The 22812-nt window shown below is 37.4% G+C and overlaps 1 protein-coding gene across 1 annotated transcript in view; it reads right to left on the reverse strand.

Annotated features, from left to right (window-relative positions):
- The window catches only part of LRP1B (LDL receptor related protein 1B), a 471012-nt gene that overhangs the window by 344558 nt on the left and 103642 nt on the right, over positions 1 to 22812 (reverse strand). The window contains exon 5 of the mRNA XM_027793849.2: positions 3471 to 3633. Within this exon, the coding sequence (XP_027649650.2) occupies positions 3471 to 3633 (163 nt within the window). The remainder of the gene's footprint in view (positions 1 to 3470; positions 3634 to 22812) is intronic.

The following is a 22812-nucleotide window of genomic DNA, read 5'->3' on the forward strand; positions in this document are numbered from 1 at the left end:
TATTAAAAACAATGGGATGCAGAGACATAAAAAAAAAATAAATGCTTTGCCTATAGACATCTAACTGGTTTGTGGCAGAGCTGGGAGAGAACCTCAATCTGATCTAGCCTCTTGGGAGTTGTAAATGTATTACCTTCCCTATCATATAGGTATGGTGATCAAAGTCTCATGAATATGCACGCTGATTGCCAAACTATCTGGAATCCTTTAAAAAGTAATTCCTCACGAGTATAGCAGACCTACACCGAAGACCTTAGCTAGGAATAAAATCATTCTAAGTCAGCTTATATTTGTTTCACGTGACAATCATCAGCGCCATCATCAATTTTACAGTAATGTCAAGGACTAGTAAAAGTAATAGCCTCGGTTTCTCGATCGCTAAAGAAAAGAAATCCCATATTAAAATGTATCAAAACTATGGACTGCAAACATAGGGAGTCAGACAAGTTCCTTCAAAGGCATTTTATAGATAATATATTATTGCAAACCAATTTACTCTCCCTCTCTGTTTCTGACTTCCACTTTAATTCCTACTAGCTGCCTTCTAACTTTTTTTTCAGTCCATGTTCCCCTGACAAGTCTGGACTCGGCAGCACTCGCACTGATCAGTGGAGACGCAGCCATTACTTGGGCGATGGCTGTGCTGCTCAGAAGTGGAAAGTAGTTTACAGGAGAAATGAGTATTAGTGCTGCAAAACCTCTAGCTGGTAAAATACCAGGTTGTGGTGGTGTGGTTTGTTTTTTCTTTTTGTTTTTTTTGGGGGGGTTGTGGGTTTTTTGGGGGAGTGGGGGTGGAAGTTTTCAGGTAGGCATCCATTAGACATAACTTGGAATAACCAAAACCTGAAACAGTTAAGATTGATATAAGTGCTGAAATCCTAAAAGAAACATGCCTACACTAGTAACGTAACCAACTTGTTCATTCACCGGCTTTTTGAGTAATAGAATCTTTCTTCTCTCAACTTAAAGTCAGGTTCAGAAGAATAACAAAAGTTCCTTCCTTCATTTTATGATATGAAATAAGCTTAGTAGCTCAAGCTGCATTGTAAGCTCACAGAAGAATACATAAAAACATCACTACTAAATATCTAAAAAAGTTTGCAGGCACAGGAGTGTAAAATTGGTCACACTCTAAATATATTCCTGAGTGCAGTGAGGGGATCTGTTCAGGATTAAGAAATCTTCCACGGGTGCTTTAGTTCTTTTAATGATAAATGCAGAACTTCTGGTTCATGAAACAACTAAACGCATTACAGCATAGGTGAGAATGTGCAAGAAGAGCAGCGCTTGACCCTGTCCTACTACACAGTTTATCTACAGGAGTTTATCACAGACATAAAGGCTTGTGATCGAGCTCCGAGTTCCTTAGTATAGGAAATTATCTTTCCTGTGCAAGTGTGCCTTCTGCTTGCAGAAGAATGGTAGGGCCAATTAACATGCCACGGCAGCAATCCATGTTACAGAGCATACCTTACAATGTATTTACATTTAATACCTTAATATGTAAATCTTACAGAGAGAAAACCTCCCAGAACAGCCTGGGCTTCATATTTAAATTAAAAAAAAAAAAAAAAAAAAAAAAAAAAAAGAACAACTAAATGTAATTTATAAACATATGTTTAGAGTGTATAAACATAACTGCCTTAAGAAGCTATTGCACTCACACTTGGATGCAGCTCACTCATAAAGTGCTCAACCAGCAACATTTTTTTTAGGATGGATGTTTCTATGATTCTTTAAATAAAATAAACCCAGCAAGTTACCTAGACAGCAATAACATGATAATAATTCAACACAGAAATATGTCTCAACTATTATCAGCATGAGAAGTAAAAAGAAAGCAAAAAAAGGGAATAAAACATTGTTAAGTAGCCAGAACGATTACCTGTTTGCATGTACCAAAACCAAGCCACAAACAAAAAGAATATATTAAGCTGGGGCTTATCAGTATAAACGCATATTAGATACCTAATTAACAAAACAGTGTATGTCAGAAAATTAATAACACTGCCAATAACAACAGTAAAGAAATAACACCTGAAATGCAAAACCTCTTCAGAGAAAAATACCCACCCAATGTTTCCATCATGAAATAAATGGGTGTTGCTGTATAAAGAAACGCACGGTGAAATACTATAATCATTTCTGGTCTTTGCTAAGGCAAAGAGCTGAATGAAAAGGGTTTGCAGCTAGCAGATAACAAACGAAGGAACAACAGTCTGTCTTTTGCCACTCCACCCCTCCTCACAGAACCAAAGGGCTGGACACAGTTCTTACATCCCTGACAGATAAAATTAGCTAATGACAAGCTTTGGATTCACCTAGTAAATCCAGCAAAGAATATACAAGTAAACTTATAGAAAAAAGGCTGCTGCTGGCAAACTTGAAAGCTTCAAGTTCTTTCAGATCAGAACATGCAGAAAATCAATTTATATATTAATTTTTATTTTTCTTTTATAACAACTCCACAGTCAGATGAAGTCAAGCTCACCATCTGCTACAGATAGAAATACAGCTACATTCAAGAATTACATTATAAAACTTCTTTGTAAAGTTTATAAGCAAGCTGTTCTTGTCAGAATTAAAGTAATTGTGCTAACACATCTTAATAATCAATCAGGCTTTAAATAAAGAGTGACAAAAGTCCACATATGGATGACAAGCTGTTCTACAGTAAATATTTTTGTATTTATTGAGAAGGGGTTTATGGCAGTTTAGGACATATTCCACCAGGCATTTCAGTCTAAACTACTTACAGACTAATAAAAACAAGACGAAAACCCTGTTCTGAAATCCTCACCAAAACTTAGTTTTGAAAATAGCTTTATCCTAATCCTATTCCTATTTAGTTATGCTCTTACTTCATCATACAATTAAAAACTTTTCCCAGCTGGTGGCCGTTCCAGAATGCAAGGCTTTTAGTAACCTGTATTTTTTAAGAAAGTCTTTACTACCAAGTGATGCTGAATGTTTCCATCGAAGAGAAAATGCAAATACAATGTAAATTTACCATAGTAGCTGATCCTCTAAAGCAGAGTAAATTCTCTTTTCATGTTAATATTCCGCTTTTTCATGTATTTACATTTGTTAAAGCTATTTGTAATATTTCTGCAGCTGACAGGATAGAGTATAAAAAGTCTCAAAAGTTCCTTTTCCACATACTCAATTTAGAAACACAATTTACAGTAAAACAGGAGCAAAAGAAAATCTCATGTCCAGTAGGTATAACATTGTTTTTCATTTTCTGTTCCATTTTGAGAAGTTAGAAGGCACATATTGCAATTAATAGTGTTAACTACTTGCTACAAGTTCATTACATGTTACTGTTTCGTTATAGCAACTATTCAAGTAGCTCAATACAGCACCAAAAGAAGTTTTTAAAACACCTGAATGAAATAGATATACTGTATGCAGTCACATACAAACATGCATCTTCTAAAATAAATTCTAATGCAGATAAGTAATCTTACCCTGATGTTGGATCAACAGCTATGGCCTTAGGGTTGTTAAGATCCAGCTCAATGAGGGTAACGCACACTGATCCGTTCTGGTTGCAAGCAAAGATCCTGTCACTGACGTGATCCACAAAGTAAAAATTTCCAGTGATCCAGTCAATTGCTATTTGGTGTACATCTGACAAAAAAAAAAACAAACAAACCAACAACAACAACAACAACAAAACCACAAACAAACAAAAAAAAAATCTCAGAAGTGCAGTTGTAATGCAAGTAACAAAACTGCTAGCTGCTTCACCAGACAGGTGCTCTACTCAGTTAAACAGCTTCATCTGCTTTTACAAGCATTACATAGTATATAATAAGGAACCCAATTCTCAACACACAAATATTGGTTGCAGAGATAATTTTCGTTTTAACTTCAAAAATCTGATTGCAACTTCAAGGGCATGAAAGATACACTTTTTGTTAACTGAAATATTTTAAAGCTTGTCATTGCAAAGTTTTTTATGGTATATTCAGAATGAACATCGCTGAATGATGTTGCATTATGAAAAGGGTCCAAAATGCTGGTGGCAGCAGGTTGCAGAGGAAAGGCAGCATCTGAAACCACTCAAGTTCTGAAGGTCATGTCCTAGGATGTCTGTTACAGCACAGGGATGCTACACTGATAAAGCTTATAGGAGTTTATTAATTATGTTTCAAGGGGACTAAACCCAGGTAATGAATACTTCACGGAATTTCAAAGAAACTGTGGGTAGATATGCATGTCCAAAACCACTGAGTGGAACAGCAGATGTGTGTACAAGGATCTGTTTTCATTTAAATAACTTTTTTTTGTCGTTCTGGGAAACCTTGATGAAGCCAGATTTCTGATTCAACTGCCACAATAAGGAGCATTAACTTAAATGTCTGTGTAATACTTATGGAGAGACATTCCTTGACAGCAATGCTGAGAATTTTCTTTCTTGGGAGGCAAGGATTGCTCCACAAATATCTAACATAACTGTTTTAAAACAAGGAGTTCTTTTTTCTTGTGGGATCCTGGAACTACTTTTTGTTAATGTCTTCTGTATCCTGCATTTTTCTTCTAAGTCAACCTACCTGTCCATACATAATCTTACTGTTAGTGTAAGCAAAAGTATAAGAAGCTCAAAGAATATAAATTTATCAAATTCAATTAACTAGGATTTCTTTACTTTTTATTCTTGTTTACAGCACTATACTGATAAAACCCTGTAAGACAGAACTAGTTATTCTTAAATTAAGAATAAATCAATTACTATAACAATGTTTCCTGTCCAGTGTTTTAAATTTTAAATAATAGTGAGTTTATATTTTCACATATATATTCATTATAATGCAGTGATTTCAAAATACTTCTAACATAAGTCTCAATTCTTTCATGATGAGAGAAGCCAGATGTGATAAAATACCAATTAACACCATAGTTGGGTTTTGGGGTTGTGTTTTTTTTTTTGTAACTGTCAGTTTTCTATATTTCTATCATCCTTCTGAAGTTGAATATTTAGAAATTTTTTTCAACACTCCAAGAAACTGTTGCTGCCATCACATACACGATGCACTGGAGAATACAAAGTGAACTTGTTTCAGGGAAAAAAAAAAAAAAAAAACGTCAATAACTGAGAGCTTAGGAATCATGCATTTGCTAAGTACTTAAAGAGACATGGAGACTCATGCATTGCCCTTCAAAGTCCAAGTAACATAAACACGATTTTCTCAAGAAAATATCAAGAAGAGCTACCAGCTGTATTCCATCTCAGCCATCCCATTATGCAGTTAAGTGCTGTCTCTCCTATCTCAGATTTCTCCCCTTCCGCTATTCATTTTCCTTTTAATTCAAAGCAAGTATTATGCCTCTTCCCCTCTGAAAGCTTTTACTACAAAGATATGCTGAGCCAGAAAAGATGCTCCATTTAGTCCAGTATCCAGCCCCCAGAGGAGGCCAATGTTCAAATGAACCATGAGATGTACATGAGCACTAATATATTTTAGACAATAGGAAGGAAAAGTTTTTCCCTGTCCAAATTTAATACCGGACATGTGTTTCAAAAGGTCAGCAAAAAACTGTGTCCCTCTGGAAATCAGTAACAGGTAAAAGTATTTTCAATATGTTTGCTTTCTGTTTCCAGAAGTTGGATTAATGGAATTAAAGGCTTATGGCTCACTGATTCAATGAGAGTTTTGAAAATTGAAGATAGGCTTCCATGTAACAGAAGCATTTCTGAAAGTACTATTTATAAAGGATGAAAAGTTACAAAAAGGGAATCAATTGTAAATATTTGTAGAAATAAAATTAGTAATTAAATTCCTGCCATGAGAGCTCTGGAAGATCGCCATGCATTGGGAAATGCATGGATAGTAACAGATTAAGTATCAGCCCGCTGGAGGAGGGTACACTTTTCTTCTTAACAAGTAGGAAAAATAACTGTTTAAACAAATCTGACATATACCTGAAAGGCATGTCGCACACAGATTATTAGATCTGTTACGGTAACAATACTCACATTTATACAATGTTGGCTCTATTCTTTCCTTTGTTATTCATTAACATATCACAGGAAATGGCACTAAACAGGTTTCCAATACGGAAAACAAGGATAATTAATTGAAGGTCATATTAGGGATAACCATTTTCATCAAATGGTTAAAGCTGAGGTTGCTCAGCAATCCAGGAAAGTGAGACATCCAGAAGCAACTTCACACCACAACCTTTGTGTCAAAGACTTCAAAAAGCATTGGTAGCTCTTAACACCTATTTACTTGATTTCCCTTCCCCAGCAGGTTGTCTTTGAGAGGGGCATGGAGGTACCAGCAGCACAGACCATTTGGGAGACTTACGCTCATTACAGCTGCAGTTCTTGAAAAGCTCTGCATTACAAAGCATGCTATGCTTAAAGAATTCATCATAAGTTTCCTGAAAGAGTGGCTCATTAATTCACATTTTTATTCCGAAGTCTGCTCCACAAAATGGAGGACAGATCTCCCACTAAGCAAAGAACACTTCTCTAAAAACCAGACCTGCCGGGGCAGTACGTAACTGTAATCTACTTATTAACCTTGGAGGTCAATGCACAGTGGCATCTGCATTTTAAAGTTACAAATATGCTGCATATTGTAGATACCACTGATCGATCTGGTTTGGGTTTTGTCTTCATTGTACCGTGCGCTCTGCGGCGAATTGCACACATCCAATTTCTCACAAGAGAAGGAGTTTGTAAAGAATTGTCCACGTACAGTCCCCCATAAAATTATACTCTACATGAAAAATCCATGTAGCGAGCAGATAACAGTTTTTATGAATCAAACTTTTAATCTTTAAGGGTTTGCTAGCAGCTACGCAATAAGCTGCTTTGAATCGCTCTCCTGTTATCACACAAGTAAAATTCACTGTATACCACAGAGATAAGGTTTTGGTTGCACTGGGGACTTTTAAAATATTTATAACCTCTTGTACTCAAGAAGTTACTAATTCATTTAATGCCTATTTCTGCACTCATATATTAAAACCCAGTATGTACAGATGTCTAGTTCACTCACATCTTTAAATTAATTAATCTCTTATTCTTTCATTCACACAGTTTCAGCAGTCTCTGAAAAGAAACATCTCCTCCTGAAAACATACATATTTATTCTAAGCAATCTTGTATATACCTTTGAGGGTTTTCCCTATATTAATAACAGTCTCCTTGGAGCATTTCTGCCAAATGTGATCATCCTTCCTTTATTACTTTCTAAAAACTATGATTTCCTCTTAAGAACTTCATAAAGAATGGTTAAGACATCATATAGTCTAAATTTTACTCTATTTAACGACATTATCTAGACCATGGGTACTAGCAAAAGCGTGTCTAGAAGTATACTTTTTCTATTTTTCTTAACATACAAATATTATTATATCTTTAGAGAAAACAGTAATTTTATATGAGGGTGGATAAATCCTCAAAGGGTACTGGAAATGTATGTTTTATGGCCAAAATATAGTTTGTGAAAATCTTAGCCACATTGAATGATTCTCTTCTTTCACTTATATTTCAAACATATACCTTGTACTGTATGCTTTACTACATGTATTTCAATTCCAAATCAAGACTCGCCCAACAGTTCAGTTAACAGAACAGAGGGAAAAGCAGTGCCATATTCTTGTATTTGAGCTACTGTTACAACCAAAGATTCAGCAATTTTTTTTCCAGATTTTGAAGAAAGACTGGAAAAGGAAAAATTAGTAAGTTTTCTCCATTGATGCACTTCAGTAAAAGCATCCTGTGTTTTTAATGTGAGAAACGATCTAATCACACTGCTTTGAGGAACTCATAGGAGTTGGAGTTGGGAGTCTTTTTTAGAAAGTACTCACTGAACTGGGTGGATGAAATATAATAAGAATAAAAAATGCTCATTGCACCTTCAGTATGTTTCTGGTCAATAACAGAAGAGAGAGACAAACTGTATTTTAAGGGAAAGAAGTTAGCTTCTGTGCCTTATACACTTAAAATCTTTATTGCTCTGCAAATGACTGCAATAAGGAGTGCCTAAAGGAACTTGGAAATCTACTTGACTCCAGGTTTAACATTTTTAATGACAGGTACTATGGGAAGTTACCACCATGATTTGTTCTTTCTCTTTGGGCATGGTTTTGTACATTTATACATTCATGTATGTATGTATGTATGTATAAATTCATTATGGATTTCTTGCTGGCCTTTAAAAAAAAATAACGTATATATAGGAAAGTGCTTAAAAATAACCTTTATATTTGTCACTTTTTTTTTTTCCCAAAAGTTGATCTTAAAGGAAGAAATCTTTTGATTTACCCAAAAAGCTTAAAAAAAATAAATAAAAATTGAAAGGAACTAAATTTTCTTCCATAATCCACATACATCTCTTCTGGATGAATGTAACATCCAAACTTCCATACGGGTATTTCATGCTGTGTTCTGGGTTTGCTTGAGGGAGATGAGAGAAGGGGAAGTGGTTTAAAAAGCGGTGGTTCTATCTTCAGCAAAAGAGCATGGGTGAGCAGTTCCCTGACTCCCTGTTAGTGCAAGCTCAAGCCACAGCTGGGAGAGGGAAGTGTCTGATACCTTTACTGCACCAACGCATCAAATGCTTATTTTTCGGAAATCTTTCCACTTTGCATAGAACAGCTCGATGTTGTCACAGGTAGCCAGGTCTGCTAAGAGTCACTGGTTTAATTTATTCTTTTATACAAGCACGGTGGTTTTGAGGATTGTGCAACACTTGTTGGGATGGCTGGCCATATGCTAGGGGAATAAATGTGTCGGAGAAGCAAGAAAGGATGGCTGTAATAAAACTTTCAGGAGCTTAGCATTTCTGTAATGAGCATCCTAACACACGGAAGATGTCAGCACAGTCCCCAACGGTAGTGCAATATTGGAGTGCAAGGGTGGTGCTGCTCAAGTGCCTCGTGCCAGAAAGAGTCACCTTCTGGTCCCCCTTCCCCCAAAGGCCAGGACAACAGATCTGCAGATCTCCCAGGCATGTTCACACCCGCTTACTCTACAACCTGTTATGTCAGTAACTGTTTCCCTCCAGGGCTCGCTTTCATAAACCAGCCCGGAGAAACAAAGAGTTTGTTTCCCTGTATTTTGACTAATGAAGATTCTCCTGCTTCCCGCTGAGCCAGACAGAAACGAAGGTAAAAAAAAAAAAAAAAAAAAAAAGGGAAGAAGAAAAAAGATTAATCTGGAAGCCAAAATCATGAAAAACAAGATAACATTAAAAAAAAAGTAAATGGGACAACATGTTCTGAGACATTTTGCCATTTCCTTTTTTAGTCCTCAGGGTCTATTTTTTCCCACATATATGCATTATACTAACCGCTATACATCCACAACTAGAAAGGTGCTTCAATTTTTTTAACTGAAACTTGATATTTTAGCAGGTGAGGCTTTATGAACTGTGCAGAGTAGCAAAATAATAGAAGTGCCAGGCATGGCTTGACTTGCTTAGCTTCATTTACTATCTATTAGGGAAAAAAAAAAAAAAAAAAAAAAAAAAAAAAAAAAAAAAAAAAAAAGGATGGATTTATAAAGGAACAAACAAATTTTATTCTAAAGAACAGTAGCAAGCAAGTTGCAGATTGGCTTTTTTTTTTTTTTTCCACCTGAGTAAAAAGACAAGTTTTGAATAACAAGAAAAACAGTAGCAAGACTTTCTTTTTCTAAAATAGCCAGTAATGGTGCGACCAGGTAAACAGTAGTTAAAATATACATAAATGACAGGCGGTGAAATCTTGCAGCAGCACTGGCTTTGCTGTGCCTCCCTTCTGAGAGTCACGTTCCTAATTAGCAGCCCAGACTACCTCCTACTGACACTGTGGCTTGGGAAAGTTAGACTGGCATAGATTTTTCTGTGCCCCTTATACTGACAGCACTTCGCCATAATTATGTCTGCAATGTCATTTACAAAATATGACTTTTATTAAAAATGTCACCATTTAATAACTTAGGCACACTGGTGTCTAAACTTTTAACATCCATGTCCTTAGTGATTATAACATGTTAAAAAATGAAAAATCAAATGAAAAATATCCATCTATTTTTTTTCAAATGACTCATCCTCAAATATCTAATTCCTTTGAAATAAAATCAGCCTTCTCATATACTATTTGTAAAGAGTACAATGCAAAACCTTAAAGATACTGAATTTAAATAAGCAGTTTAAAGCACCCAGACTTCAAGTTTCTCAAAAGAAAAGAAAGCTTTTCCTTGTTTGCTGACTAATGTAATTTAAAGTTTAATAAATTGGGTTAATGTAGAAAATACAGTTGGTATTATTCCAGCCCTACAGGATATTAGAAGATATTGCTTAAAAAAAAACCCCTATAAATGTGAACATTTAGACAACAACAGTTTCCCCAAGCTGAACAATTTTCAAAAATATGAACCTAATATAAATATTATGAATACTTAATGAAAGCACCGTGATCACTCACGAAGACACCTAGTCTCTCTCAGAGACGTAGTCATATCCAGTCACTCAGGCATCCAGCTTCCAACTACGCAGAGAACACATTTAGGCACTTATTCCATATGGGCATTTCTCTTTTCTTTGACTGACGTAGCTGACTTACCAAGAAAAGATCCAACGCCTGCAACTTTGCATAATTTAGGAGTTTTTAAAATTAGCAGTTCCATAGCTTTCAAAGGCCTCCATGAAGACTGTGAGACAGCCTGGCCTACAAAATCCCTTCTAGTCCTCACACCTATGAGTTAGTGTCAGGGCAGTGGTGACAAGATATGGCCAGAGAAGCCAGCCAGCTTGGGGGCACCTGAAGCAGTACAGCTGTGTCTGTTTGCCACTCAGCTCAAAACAGAAACAGCCTGGCTGGTGGCCCTGTCCTACCCACACCTTGCCCCGCTACAGTCCTCTTCTACACTTCAGTTTTTACACCACCTAGATGTTTTAAGGTTTTTGATGGGTTAATTCCTTAGGCTGCTACGAGACACGTTACTACAGATGGAAGTTGGGTAACAGACTGTTAATGACAAACATGCTATAGTATGTTGGCTGAGCTTGAACGTCGAGCAGGTACTGGAAGAGAAATTCAGGTTTAATGATAAGCTTCTTCCTCCCACTGGGAACCCTGGGATCTACAGAAAAATAGCAATTAAAAAAAATATATCACATCTTGCTCTTCTAGCAAATCCCTCTGTTTGCAGAGCTTTCAGAGGAAATGTGATGATGGTGGACCCTGGGTATGCTGGGGTGCCTTTGCTAGGAATTTTAAAGCAGGGTAGCAAAGCCTGGTCCTAAATTCTTTAGCGTATTTCTTCTTTTACTCATGTTACAGAACGGTTCTACCACGGAATGCATCAAGTTTCTGGAATGTGTAAAATGAGTGAAATTTTCTATTACTGTCTTGAGTCTTGAGTCACTGAGCTGGCTGTGATGCCAACAGATTAAACGAGTAAGGAAAAAGTGAAAAAAATGAAATAAGGGCTTTATGAATGGTCCTATCTTTTAATCCTGAGTGTTAAGATTTTTATAAGGAACAATTTTTCTGACATCAATCTCACGTCAGAATAGTTGAAGACCATAACGTTTCTAATTTCTGCATTACTGAGTTTCAAACACATTGCCCAGTGATTGTAAACTTGTAATGGGGTCCCAGTAGCCTGCATACACGCTGAACAATAAAGACAGATTTATAGAGGTACATAGCTATAACAGTGTCTTTTTTAAAAAAAAAAAAAACCCAACAAACAACTGCACATTCAAAAGCTTCTTATAAATCTGCTGAGACTGTAAATCAAACCCAGTTATTTACTTCAAAGCAGTTAAGTCATCCACTGTTAAAATTAAAGCATAATTCAGCCGCAATAGGCATCCCATCAAGCATGTGGACTAAGAACTGCTGCAGGGAAAATGACGTGGCCGCATTAGGCTCCAACACTTGCCTTGTTGAACCAACTTCCATCAAAGGCAAAAGTGTACAACCTTCCACCTTCCTCAGACTGCCTGCTGCACGGATTATGAACTTCATAAACCATTGTCACACAAAACATAAAGGTCACTTAAACATTTTCACATAAAGACGCTAAGCAGTAGAGTATTACAATTTTAAAGATATGTCAATAAAATGTGGAGTTACTTTAGCAATACAAAATATTTAAGGGAAAAGACTGCCGGAGAAAGTTTGAACAGTTTAATAGCAGTGGTAGACGATGGTGCTTTAAGGATCACTTTTGGAGGGATAATGTAGATGTAAATAAATTTCATCAGCTCTTAAAGGGTTCAGAACAAAGGAAACTTGCATTGTGAATTTTTAGTAGAAGGTAACATTCATCAGACAACAGATCCAGTTCACAGGATCTGGAGTACGCTGTACATTTCCTGCAGGTAAAACAGACGTTCTAGCTTTGTAGGATAATTTCATTTTGAGGCAACTGCAGTTGCTATTAGCAATATAAGGTCTAGACAATATGAATATGCAGTACATGATGTTACCTACTGCTATAGATTAATCTGTTTGTTTTCCCCAAAGGGCACTATTACATTTAATTTTAATCAGAAGGTAAAACTGACCATAGATTATTTAATGCTGATATATAGACATATTCACATTGTGCACAAAAGTCTTTATCTTCACCTCAAACATATTAGAAGAAGACATTATGCGTTCAAAAAAATTTTTGCTAAAATAAATTTTATTACAGACCTTGTTTATATTATAATTAAAATCTGCATACAGAATCAAATTTAAATCCTGCTTGAGAATTATGACTTAAAGAAAGTTAAGAATTTTTAAAATATCTACAATTATACAAAAATATAACCTGCGTCGTTAGCAAATACTGAAACAAACCCACATCATGTACCTTAATAGATGAGATAGCCTCTTTTTTGAGTGAATAAGGAAAGAAAAAAATAAATTCTTATATCAAACGGTGTTAAGATGTTTTCCTCCTCCTTTTCTCTCCCTCTAACAGAAGAATCAGTCACCATCTGATGCCATCAGCATGCTTGTACTTGTGCAAAATACTCAAAACCTCCATGCAGCACCCACTGATTTCACCTGCTTCATATTATAGTTTGAGCAAAACAAACAAGATGCCTGTGAACACTGACTGCCCACCAACTATAACAAATGCATTCTCATGCAGTCATCACCTCATCCTCCCCTTATTCGTATTTGTCCTTGTCTTCATCCATTTACTACATCTTTTCAATATCAAAATAGTAACCTTTGAGGACAATGATTAACTGTGATTTGACCAACAAATCAGACAACTTCCCTAAAGAATTGCTATATAACAGAATTGCTATTATTTATAAATAAAGACCTAAAATAATGGGATTGTTGACGTAATTAAAAAAAAAAAAGAAAAGTTTTTTTCTTTTTCCTTGCTAATTTATCTCCAGTAATGCAAGGAAAAAAACAAACCAAAACAAAATGTGCGTTTAGCATTATGAATTAACTATTTTCCTATCTGTTCTTACCAGACATCAGGCCACTGGTTTTTTTTCTTTTTTTGGTTTATTTGTATCATCATCACTATATGTAGAGGGATGAAGCTGGGTTAATTAGCATTGATAATGCACAGCTGTGGGCTGGCTTCAGGGGCGGCGGGTTGGCTGATGTAGATCAGGTGCAGCTGGGGCTGGTTCTGGTAAGGGGTTGGGCAGCCAAGGAAGAGAGAGCAGCCGAGGAAGAAGCAGCAAGAGAAGAGAGAGTGGACCCTGGATGAGGGGAGATGAGGAGAAGGCAGCAGAGGGACTGGCACGAAGAGTGTGTTGGTATGAGATGGTAAAAGACCTTGTTGCAGCTTGGTAGTTTGGAGAGTGCTGCGACAACTGTAGTGCTGGGATCCCGCTATTGGTTTACCTGAGTGTTACCTTAAAATGGAATACTACATAAATTCCATTTAAAAGTCTCATAAACTGCTGAAGTAGCTGTTGTTTCCAGTAATATGACTCAAACTCAAGGTTCTTATATTTACAGAACTTGAACTTTGCTTTCAGAAAGCTTTGAGCCCTTTCCAAAACTAGCCACTTTAGAGAGATATGAGGCCATAATCCCACTTCTTCTCAACCACAGAAGCCTTGTGTACTTTGTGCTAACTACTCTTACCTTGTGCATCCCCTATCATTTTAGCATTTCAATTTTTAAACCTCACAGCATCCCTATGCCACATGGAAATACTGTTATCCTCATTTTACATTTAGAGGGGAAAAGACAAGATTACTTGCTAAATGTCATGCTGTAAGTCTTGGGGAAAACAGTGGTCTCCTGACTACCAGCACATTGCCTTTCTTCCTAAAGCACTCCTCCTTTCACGTAAATGGTGAAAACAATTTGTCCCAACACTTGCAATGAAACACAGAGGAGAAACATGAGTATGCGTTGTGTACCTCCTCCGGATCCCCTCTGCAAGGCATGCTCTTGTCTTCTTTTAGTAGTATTTTTGGCCTACCCTAATGTTAAATCCCTTCTGCAATGAAGGCAGCAGACACATGTTGCTAATGCTCTCTGTGTTTAAGGGCGAGCAGGAGCACAGCACTGGGCGCTGGCCAGGCTCTGCCTTCACCTTGCCCGGCATCCTTCCAGCCAGCAGCTGGCTCTGCCTTGCACCAGGCTCTCCAGATAATTTGACAGCAGTGTATTTTAAATTATTTTCACAACAGCTATCTTGAAATAGTTTTTTGCTTGATCTACTTCATAAAAGAATAATTGTCTGTCCCAATATATGTTTGCCAAAGGAAAAACTCCAAAAACTCATATCGTAACCAATTATGTTGGAAGACACAGAAAATGGATTACAGCTCATTCACTGTTGTAAAATACATGTTTTCCCACTAATTCATCCAACTTGAGCTGCCTTTTCCCAATGGGTTCATTTCTGATGCTGATACAGTGGCTATGAGTATTTACTTGAACAGACTCAATGACTAACCAATATATCCTCCAAGGAGTTATAAAATGAAAATAGATGTTTTCACTATATGCGTAACTACAAGAGAAAGACCACCGAAATTTTAAAATACATTATATTTATCTGCTTATGTAGAAATATAAAAATACTCCCTCATATTAAAAAATGGCATTATATACTTTAGTAAAATAGCAACAAATGACATGTAAGCTAGTCTAACCATGCCAAATGAGGGAGAGTCGCTGGAACTGCCATTTGTGGCAGGTATCCTCACACACTCCTCAATCAGCTCATTATTTTTGCTTATATAGTGTGACAGAGATTTTACACAATTACACATGCAAAGACTACCCAAACTTTATCAGCAGCCTCAGAACTGTCATTGTGAATGCCTAAGTGAACATATCAAACTGCAGCTGTTTTGTGACATGTTGATAAAACACAGGGCTTCAGCTTTGCGCAAACATACCAACCCCTCCACAGATTCTGTTCTCTTCCCATTTCATTACTTTACAATGATTAAACCGCTTCTTTCCAGGACTAAGAAATTGATACAGCTTAATCCTGACTTTAGCAAAAGTGTTTACTCCACTTAAAAGATTTGTTACATGTAATTTTTAATTTTCAGAAAATTTGCTTCACTAAAACTCCCATTAAAAAATATAAAGCAAACCCAAGATTTTATTTTCTCACCTAACTGACAAACAGTGGGAGGGACAGGATCTGTTCTTCCATTTTATTTCATAATGCTGACATGGTTTTCAGCATTTCAAATTCTACTCCAAAGCTAAAAGTCAAAGGAAAGTTTTAAATCAAATATGCTTCATTCTAAGTAGCAATCCACAATGTACATTTTGTGGATTGAGAAGATAAAAATATTTCTATGAACTGGAGATAACAGGTTTTAAGCTAGTCATTGCTTCTGTTGTGCAAAGAAGTTAAAAACACAAAAAAACCAACCATACATTAAACCCCCAAATTAGATGGTGGTTTTAATTTGTCATGTCCACCACAGTGTAAATAATCATCACAGTTTTAACAACTTTTGCAAACATGCAATTCTTCTTTATGTAAGAGCTCCTGATAAAGTGCTAAGTAAAGAGCAAACTCTTTATTTTACTCTACCACATACAAACTCTTTGGTTTGTCTCCATCATAAACTATAGTATAGCACAGAAATACCCAGGCTACAGAGAGCACAGAAAACAGACCAGCCAAGAGCCTGAAGCGATACAGCTTCAGTGACAAAGCAGTGTCAAAGATGCTGCAACTGGGTTTTTATATTATCTGATATGTAACTTCTGATTTCAGATTTACTGGGATTAATGCAATTTCTTATTCAATTATGAAAAGTAAGATCTTTATTAACTCTTTTTCCTGTATGAAAGCATCACATCAAAGTACGAGTTGCAAAGCACAGTCAGTAGAGGCCACCAGCTAGATCACAATTCACAATCATTGTTTTTATACTAATACTCATTTCATTGCATAAGATATGTAGGCAGATTTTTTTTTCTTCCTACTCCTTCCCAAAACGTACAGCAGGAAGGTATTTTTGGTATTACTATGCATCTGATATAGAAGGGCAAAGTCATAGTACATGTGATGAAGCCCCTGCAAATACTACCAGGGGTTGTGCCAGCTCCCTGTCGGTCACCTCCCTTATCATCTGGAGACAGAGCTCAGTATGCAGCAGGAACGGCACAGAGCATTCATAGAACTTCTCCAGATTTTAGCTGAAAACATACTGTTTCCCTATGTTTTTAGCTACTGGATAAATCTATCTGGGATGGATTTTGGTCTGTAATTGCTCAACTGATTAATTTTTGCTATCGAAATATGGTACCAGTTATGATGTTAGACAAACAATATTTTGGGTTTCCAGTTTTCCTTATGTCCCTTTCTTTCCTATAAAGATAAAAGTACTTTTGAAGAAGCCACAGACTTTTCTTTTTTAATGTCATTGCAAGGCTGGTACAACTTGCATTCTATGACCTGTGTCTTGAGAGAAGTCTTTAGGAGGCAGAAGAACTAATTTTAATGACCTGATCCAAAGTGCATTAAGTAAAAAGAAAGTTTTCTAGACTTCAGTTGACTTTAGTGGTTTTTTTTAATGAAGACTGAATGAACTATTTGCATTAACAAAGTAATATCTGAAAATACGGCATATTTCCTGTCAATTAGTCTAATTAGAGCAAACTATGTGACATTAATTTATAACGAAATATTTAAACTTAAGAACAAACCCACTAATTATATCATTAAAAATGTGAAATTTATAAATAAAATAATAAAGTGCCAGTAGAAAATGAAAAAAGTTCCTACATATATAATTAGTTGATGGTATCTAATACTAAAATATTAATCAGATATTTTACTGCTATTGAAGAGAGTTTCTAAGAGTGTGTGTAACCTGAAGCATCAAGTTCATAACCAACTTTACTGAAACAGGCAGGTTACAATTATATGTCTCCTATATATCTCCTATATACATCCTCATTAGAAGATAGGCAGAAGACACACTCTGTGCATACTAAGGACGTGTCAAGAGCCTGAAAGCTGTAGCACAAACAATAGAGGACTTTTAACAATAGCTGTAGCTAGACAGTTGCTTAGATCCTGTGTGGGACTAGAAAAGGGTAGAAGTTTAAGTTGAAAAAAAAAAAAAAAAAAAAAAGACCTTCTGGTTTCAGCAGACAGACAAAAAACCCTAACGGACCAGTGTTGGAATCAGAAGAACGAATAAGCATCTTTCCTGATCTCTGAGAAGGCTGGGCTAGGCAAATTTCTGTGTCTTCCTGGATATTTGCCCATTAGTGAAGTCCACAGTGGATTTACAGAAGAACAGCAAGGTTAATTTTTGTGAAAATTATATTACAAAAAAAGGTTCAGTGTCTACCAAGTAAAAAACAAAGTGATGGCAACATGGTGCATATAGATGTCAAAGACTTAGGGGAAAATGTGTGTCTAATCCCTTAAAACATACATAATGTAATTCCACATTTCAGGCAAAAAGAAAAAAAAATACTTGTGGGTTTTGGGGTTTTTTTACTGATATTTCATTATTCTTGCATCTGAGGATATAAATGCGTTTATAAAATATTCACCACAAAACTGTGCATGTTATATTTGCAGCAACCTAGCTATCTATACATTAGATCTTTATATTCCCCACAATTACTGTATTCAATCTTCAAAACCTTGTTAACAAAATACAAATATTTCTGTTTTGCCAGCAGTATAATAATTCATTTTGAAGGAGAGGAACAAGTCCCTCAGCATTATGCTTGATAAAGATAAATCTACATGGTTACTGATACAACGACACAATGTCCAGGTTTTATTTACAGAATACTTCTGCCGCTGTGGGAGACGCTTGCTGGCTCTTGAATTTCCTCCCTGGTGCATTAGCTTTTCTGCCAAGGAGAGGGTGGGATGTAAGGCAGACACAAAAGTAACAGTCATGTCCCACTGTTAGGACAGTAATGAAGCTAATTAAGATGGAAGGCCAAAAATGGTCAGCTAGGAAGCTGACAAATCAGGGAGAAGGGAATCTGACAATTCAGCACTGAGAATATATGACATGGAGAGGCGCAGGCTTTGCAGAGACAGAATTCAGGACACTGCCCCAGGCAGAGCATAGGAGTTTAGAGAAGGGGCAGGGGGGAAGCAATCCAGAATATGCACCGAGAAATACCATTGAGAGAAGACATTTTCTATTCTATACTCAGTGTGAGAACTAACTGCCCAGGTCACGACTACCAAAAAGTATATAAAAAGAAAACAGCACGTCAGCTTCACTAAGAGCAGAAGAGTTTTGAGAGATGTCAATGAGAGATTAGTTGTGGAAACTGGCTAAGTAACAAAGCTTCAAGACAGTATTGTATCTGAATTACTGAAAAAATCCACTCATGGCAATTAACATACAGTTAATAAGTAGATCCTGTGTCAGAAAGGATGAAACGCAAGTAATATAACTTTTGAGGGAAATGCCACCAATTTGGGGCATCTGCTGTGGAAGCTTGTGCCTCAAAATAATGTAGTGCAATGTTACAGGGACACTAATCAAGCCGGTAAGCACAATCCCCAAGTCAAATTGGAAGGACTGTATCCAAAATAATCACCAAAAGCAGACAGAGCCTTCCAAACTAACATGTAGAAGCTCCTAATAGATGCTATTCTGTCTTAGGATCTCTGACATACAGATCATATCTTAATTTTTTGTGCAAACACCAACAAGCATCGAGATATATACAGCTGAATATATGAATACTATTCATTAAAAAAGATACTGGATTTGACCCACCACAGTCAAAGGACAAGATCCAACTGATTGTGCTTGTTGACACAGAAAGCTTGAATGGAAAGATATGAAGTACCCTTATTCTTCTAGTAAACCTCTTGATCATACAAAAGGCTATGTATAACCAACAACCAGAAAAGACTAGCCAGAAGCTAAAGGCAGGAGCACACTGATAAAAGGACATTTCTGTACAGGCCTAAGTATCCGAAGGACTCCTGTCATTACAGGGGACAGACAAACTGTATATAAAGGACAACTGTAAGACAGCATTGTTTCCTACACTAAATAAAAGTTCATATCGTACCAGGAAAGCACCTCACTAAGACTGTATCAAATACTGGATCAAAAGTTCTGTAAGTCCAGGCACACAAAAATGAAGAATGGAAGTATGGACAAATGGTAACATGATGCAAAGAAAGCATTTCCCTTATCAGGCCACTGACTACGGACAACAAGCTAAAGATTTGGACTTGTGGCTGCTCTGAAGAGAAATAGCTAAAAGCACATGGAAACTAAACCAAAATGTAAACATGGAAATGTATGAAAATTTCAGGACACTGAGGAAGAAATGAGGGGAGACTCATGAAAGATGTAGCCTTACACATCACAGGAAAGGTGTGTAGTTTTACACATCTTACACAGCAAACAAGAAAATTAAGTAGTTTAAGTGGTTTAGAGTTGTCCTCAAGCATCTTGTTCTGGTTTTGGATGGCATAGAGTTCATTTTCTTCCTAGTAGCTGGTACGGTGCTGTGTTTAGTATGAGAATAAAGCTGATAACACACTGATGTGTTAGTTGTCGCTAAGTGGTCCTTACCCTAGGTCAAGTTTCCCATGCTCTGCCAATGAGGAGGTGCACAAGAAGCCAGGAGGGAGCAGAGCCAGGGCAGTGGAGCCAAACTAGCCAGAAGGATATTCCATATCACAGAAAATCAAGCTCAGTATATATAAATGGGGGGGAGTTGGATGGGGGCCACCGATAGCTGCTCAGGGACTGGCTGGGCATTGGTCAGTGGGTGGTGAGCAATTGTATTGTGCATCACTCGTATGTCTAGACTTTTATTTCTCTCTTTTTGTGGTCTACCTTTGCGTTACATCACCATCACCATCATTATTACTATTATTATCATCATCGTCATAATTATTACCATTACATTTTATTTCAATTATTAAGTTGAAGTTGTTCCTAAACCACAGGTTTTACCCCATTTTTGTGATTCCCGCCCCCATGCCAACAGGGGAGCAGTGTAGCAAGCAGCTGTGTGGTATTTAGTCGCCGGCTGGGGTTAAACCATGACACACATGTGCCACTGCTGGACCCACCATGTAACTACATAAGAAGGGGGCCAAACCTGCTTCCCTGATAAGCATCACCAAGTTCCACAGCAGTGGTCTGTGCTAGAACCTGTGTGAGATAACATTCACAACTCACCTGGAAGACATCATGAATAACAAGGTGAAAAAGTCCAGCAATAAAAATAAGTTTCCAGAACAGTAAAGAGAAGGGTTGGTTTTGAAGAGGTGCAGGACCTCAGGAGACTGAGTGGACAGTAAAAGGAGATGGGAAATTCATGCAGAATAAACATTAAAAACATGAGAAAAGTATCCTAGTTTTGTATAATAACTGATGGCCCAGTTTAGAGCTCTTATTGAGATTTTTTCACTAAAAAAAAAACCAAAACGAAACAAAACAAAACAAACAAAAAAAAAACCAAACAAAAAAAACCAAACCAAAAAACCCCCCTAAAACTTTGGACAAGTAGTGAAAGGTCTCTATCCCCGAAACTGAATTTGTCCAGTCTTCCCAGAAATGCAATAACAGCAATGTAAGAGCAGCCAGGACCCTAGGGAGTGCCAAGTGGTGCTATACACAGGACAGGTATGCTGTGGTATTTCTTCAGGGTACTCACATTGCATTCTGGCTCCCATTACTGTATCAGATGCTCTGAACACTACTAAAGCACCCTGTGAGGTGTAAATGGCCTTTGACATGAAGCCTTCTCAGTTCTGTTCATCTTCTAGGAGGTCTGTGAGCATGGGCTATCATAGGAGAAAAAGAAACATCACATTCTACAATGATACGGCAGCTTATAATGCCCGTCTGGAGACAAGCTTGGGAATAAACATCTCCCCCCAGATCTTCACAGTTGTCCTCCTCCTGAGAAGCCAGACTTTGCTTTGATTTCTCATGAATATTCACAGAACTTCACAGGCAGGTTGCTGACAGAAGCACCATCTCTAGCACTTGGTGTTTCCTTCAGTGATTGAGCCTCACCAGTGCCAAGGCAAATGACTGCAGCTATTCTGAACACAGCACTAGTAGCTGTGGATAATCACTGCTAGGAAGTGTTTCTTGTTGGGGGGGGTGAGCTGGGGGGAATTAGGGAAGACTGAATTTGGGGGACCAAAACCAAGGAAGAAAACAGGAATATAACCAAAGAGACACTGTTGGATCCTACTCAGATCATCTGGGCTCCCCCTCTGATGCTCTTTACAGCAACCCCATCCAAACAGAGAGAGAGTCAAAAAGCCAGCTTTGGCTCGTGACCACAAGTGCAAGTAGAAGGTTCTGCGTTCCACAAGCAAGAGAGGTGAATACTTCTTTACACCGCAGACTACCAACCCTTCATGCCCATCACCTGTTTCCAACCTTGGAGTGACTCTTCCCCTGTGCTGTGGTAGGGCAGGCTAGGGAAGACAATGAGAGGAAAACTGAATTAGTATGGAAGAAGCAAGATGTTTCTTTCCATCCAGATCAGTCCCGTACAAGCACATCTGCCAACAGAAAAGCCTGTGTGCCTTCCAAGGCGAGGTATGATTGACTGCCTGGAAGTATAAAACACCACAAGGTGGCAAAGCTAAACACAGGCACTGCAGGATTTGTACTGTGTGCTGTGATAACTGAATGCCAAGAAAACCTGAATCAAGTATCAGTCAAGCAGAAAATACCATGCTCTGAAGCATTATCCCAGATGAGATTTTGTTATATTCTGCAGGAAAAATAGTGGGTAAACCCCAGACGGTGCTGCCTGGTGCTTGTTTGGAGAGCATGTAGGGTGCTCAGCACTTGTAATGATGAAAATTGCAAAATGCCTACTAAAATGAGGAAGGATACTCTTGTCTTCAAGAAGATGCTGCTCTTGCTGCCCAACCCCCCCCCACCCCAAACACACAAAAGCATTGGTAAAACATTGCACAACATGGCTTTGGAAGGGCCAAAAATTGTGAGAGATTTGATACATTTATGACATTAAGAAGAATTTTTGCTACTTTGGTCCTACAGGTAGCACTTAACATAAATAATTGCTCCTGAAAGTCTTGCTGTACTAACTGGAACTGGTCTGTGAGCTGATGTAAAGCGTCAAGGAACAGGCCCGTTATTATGGATGGTGGTTGCAAAAGCTTCCCTTATAGGAAAATCTTCTCTGAAAGCCTGTTTGGCTACGACACTGTGCGTAAATCTTTCCAAGAGGAAATTCTCCAGCTTCTCTTCCAAAAACTTCTATGTCTTAAAAAGAAAGATGAAACAACATGCCAGTGCCTGCCCTTGGCTAAGACAAGAATGCCTGTGCTGATATTACCATGTCTGCAGAAACCTATCATTATTTAAAAAGATAAACTTATCAAACAAAACCTAT

This window comes from Falco peregrinus, chromosome 8, assembly GCF_023634155.1.
Source record: "Falco peregrinus isolate bFalPer1 chromosome 8, bFalPer1.pri, whole genome shotgun sequence".
Lineage (NCBI taxonomy): Eukaryota > Metazoa > Chordata > Aves > Falconiformes > Falconidae > Falco > Falco peregrinus.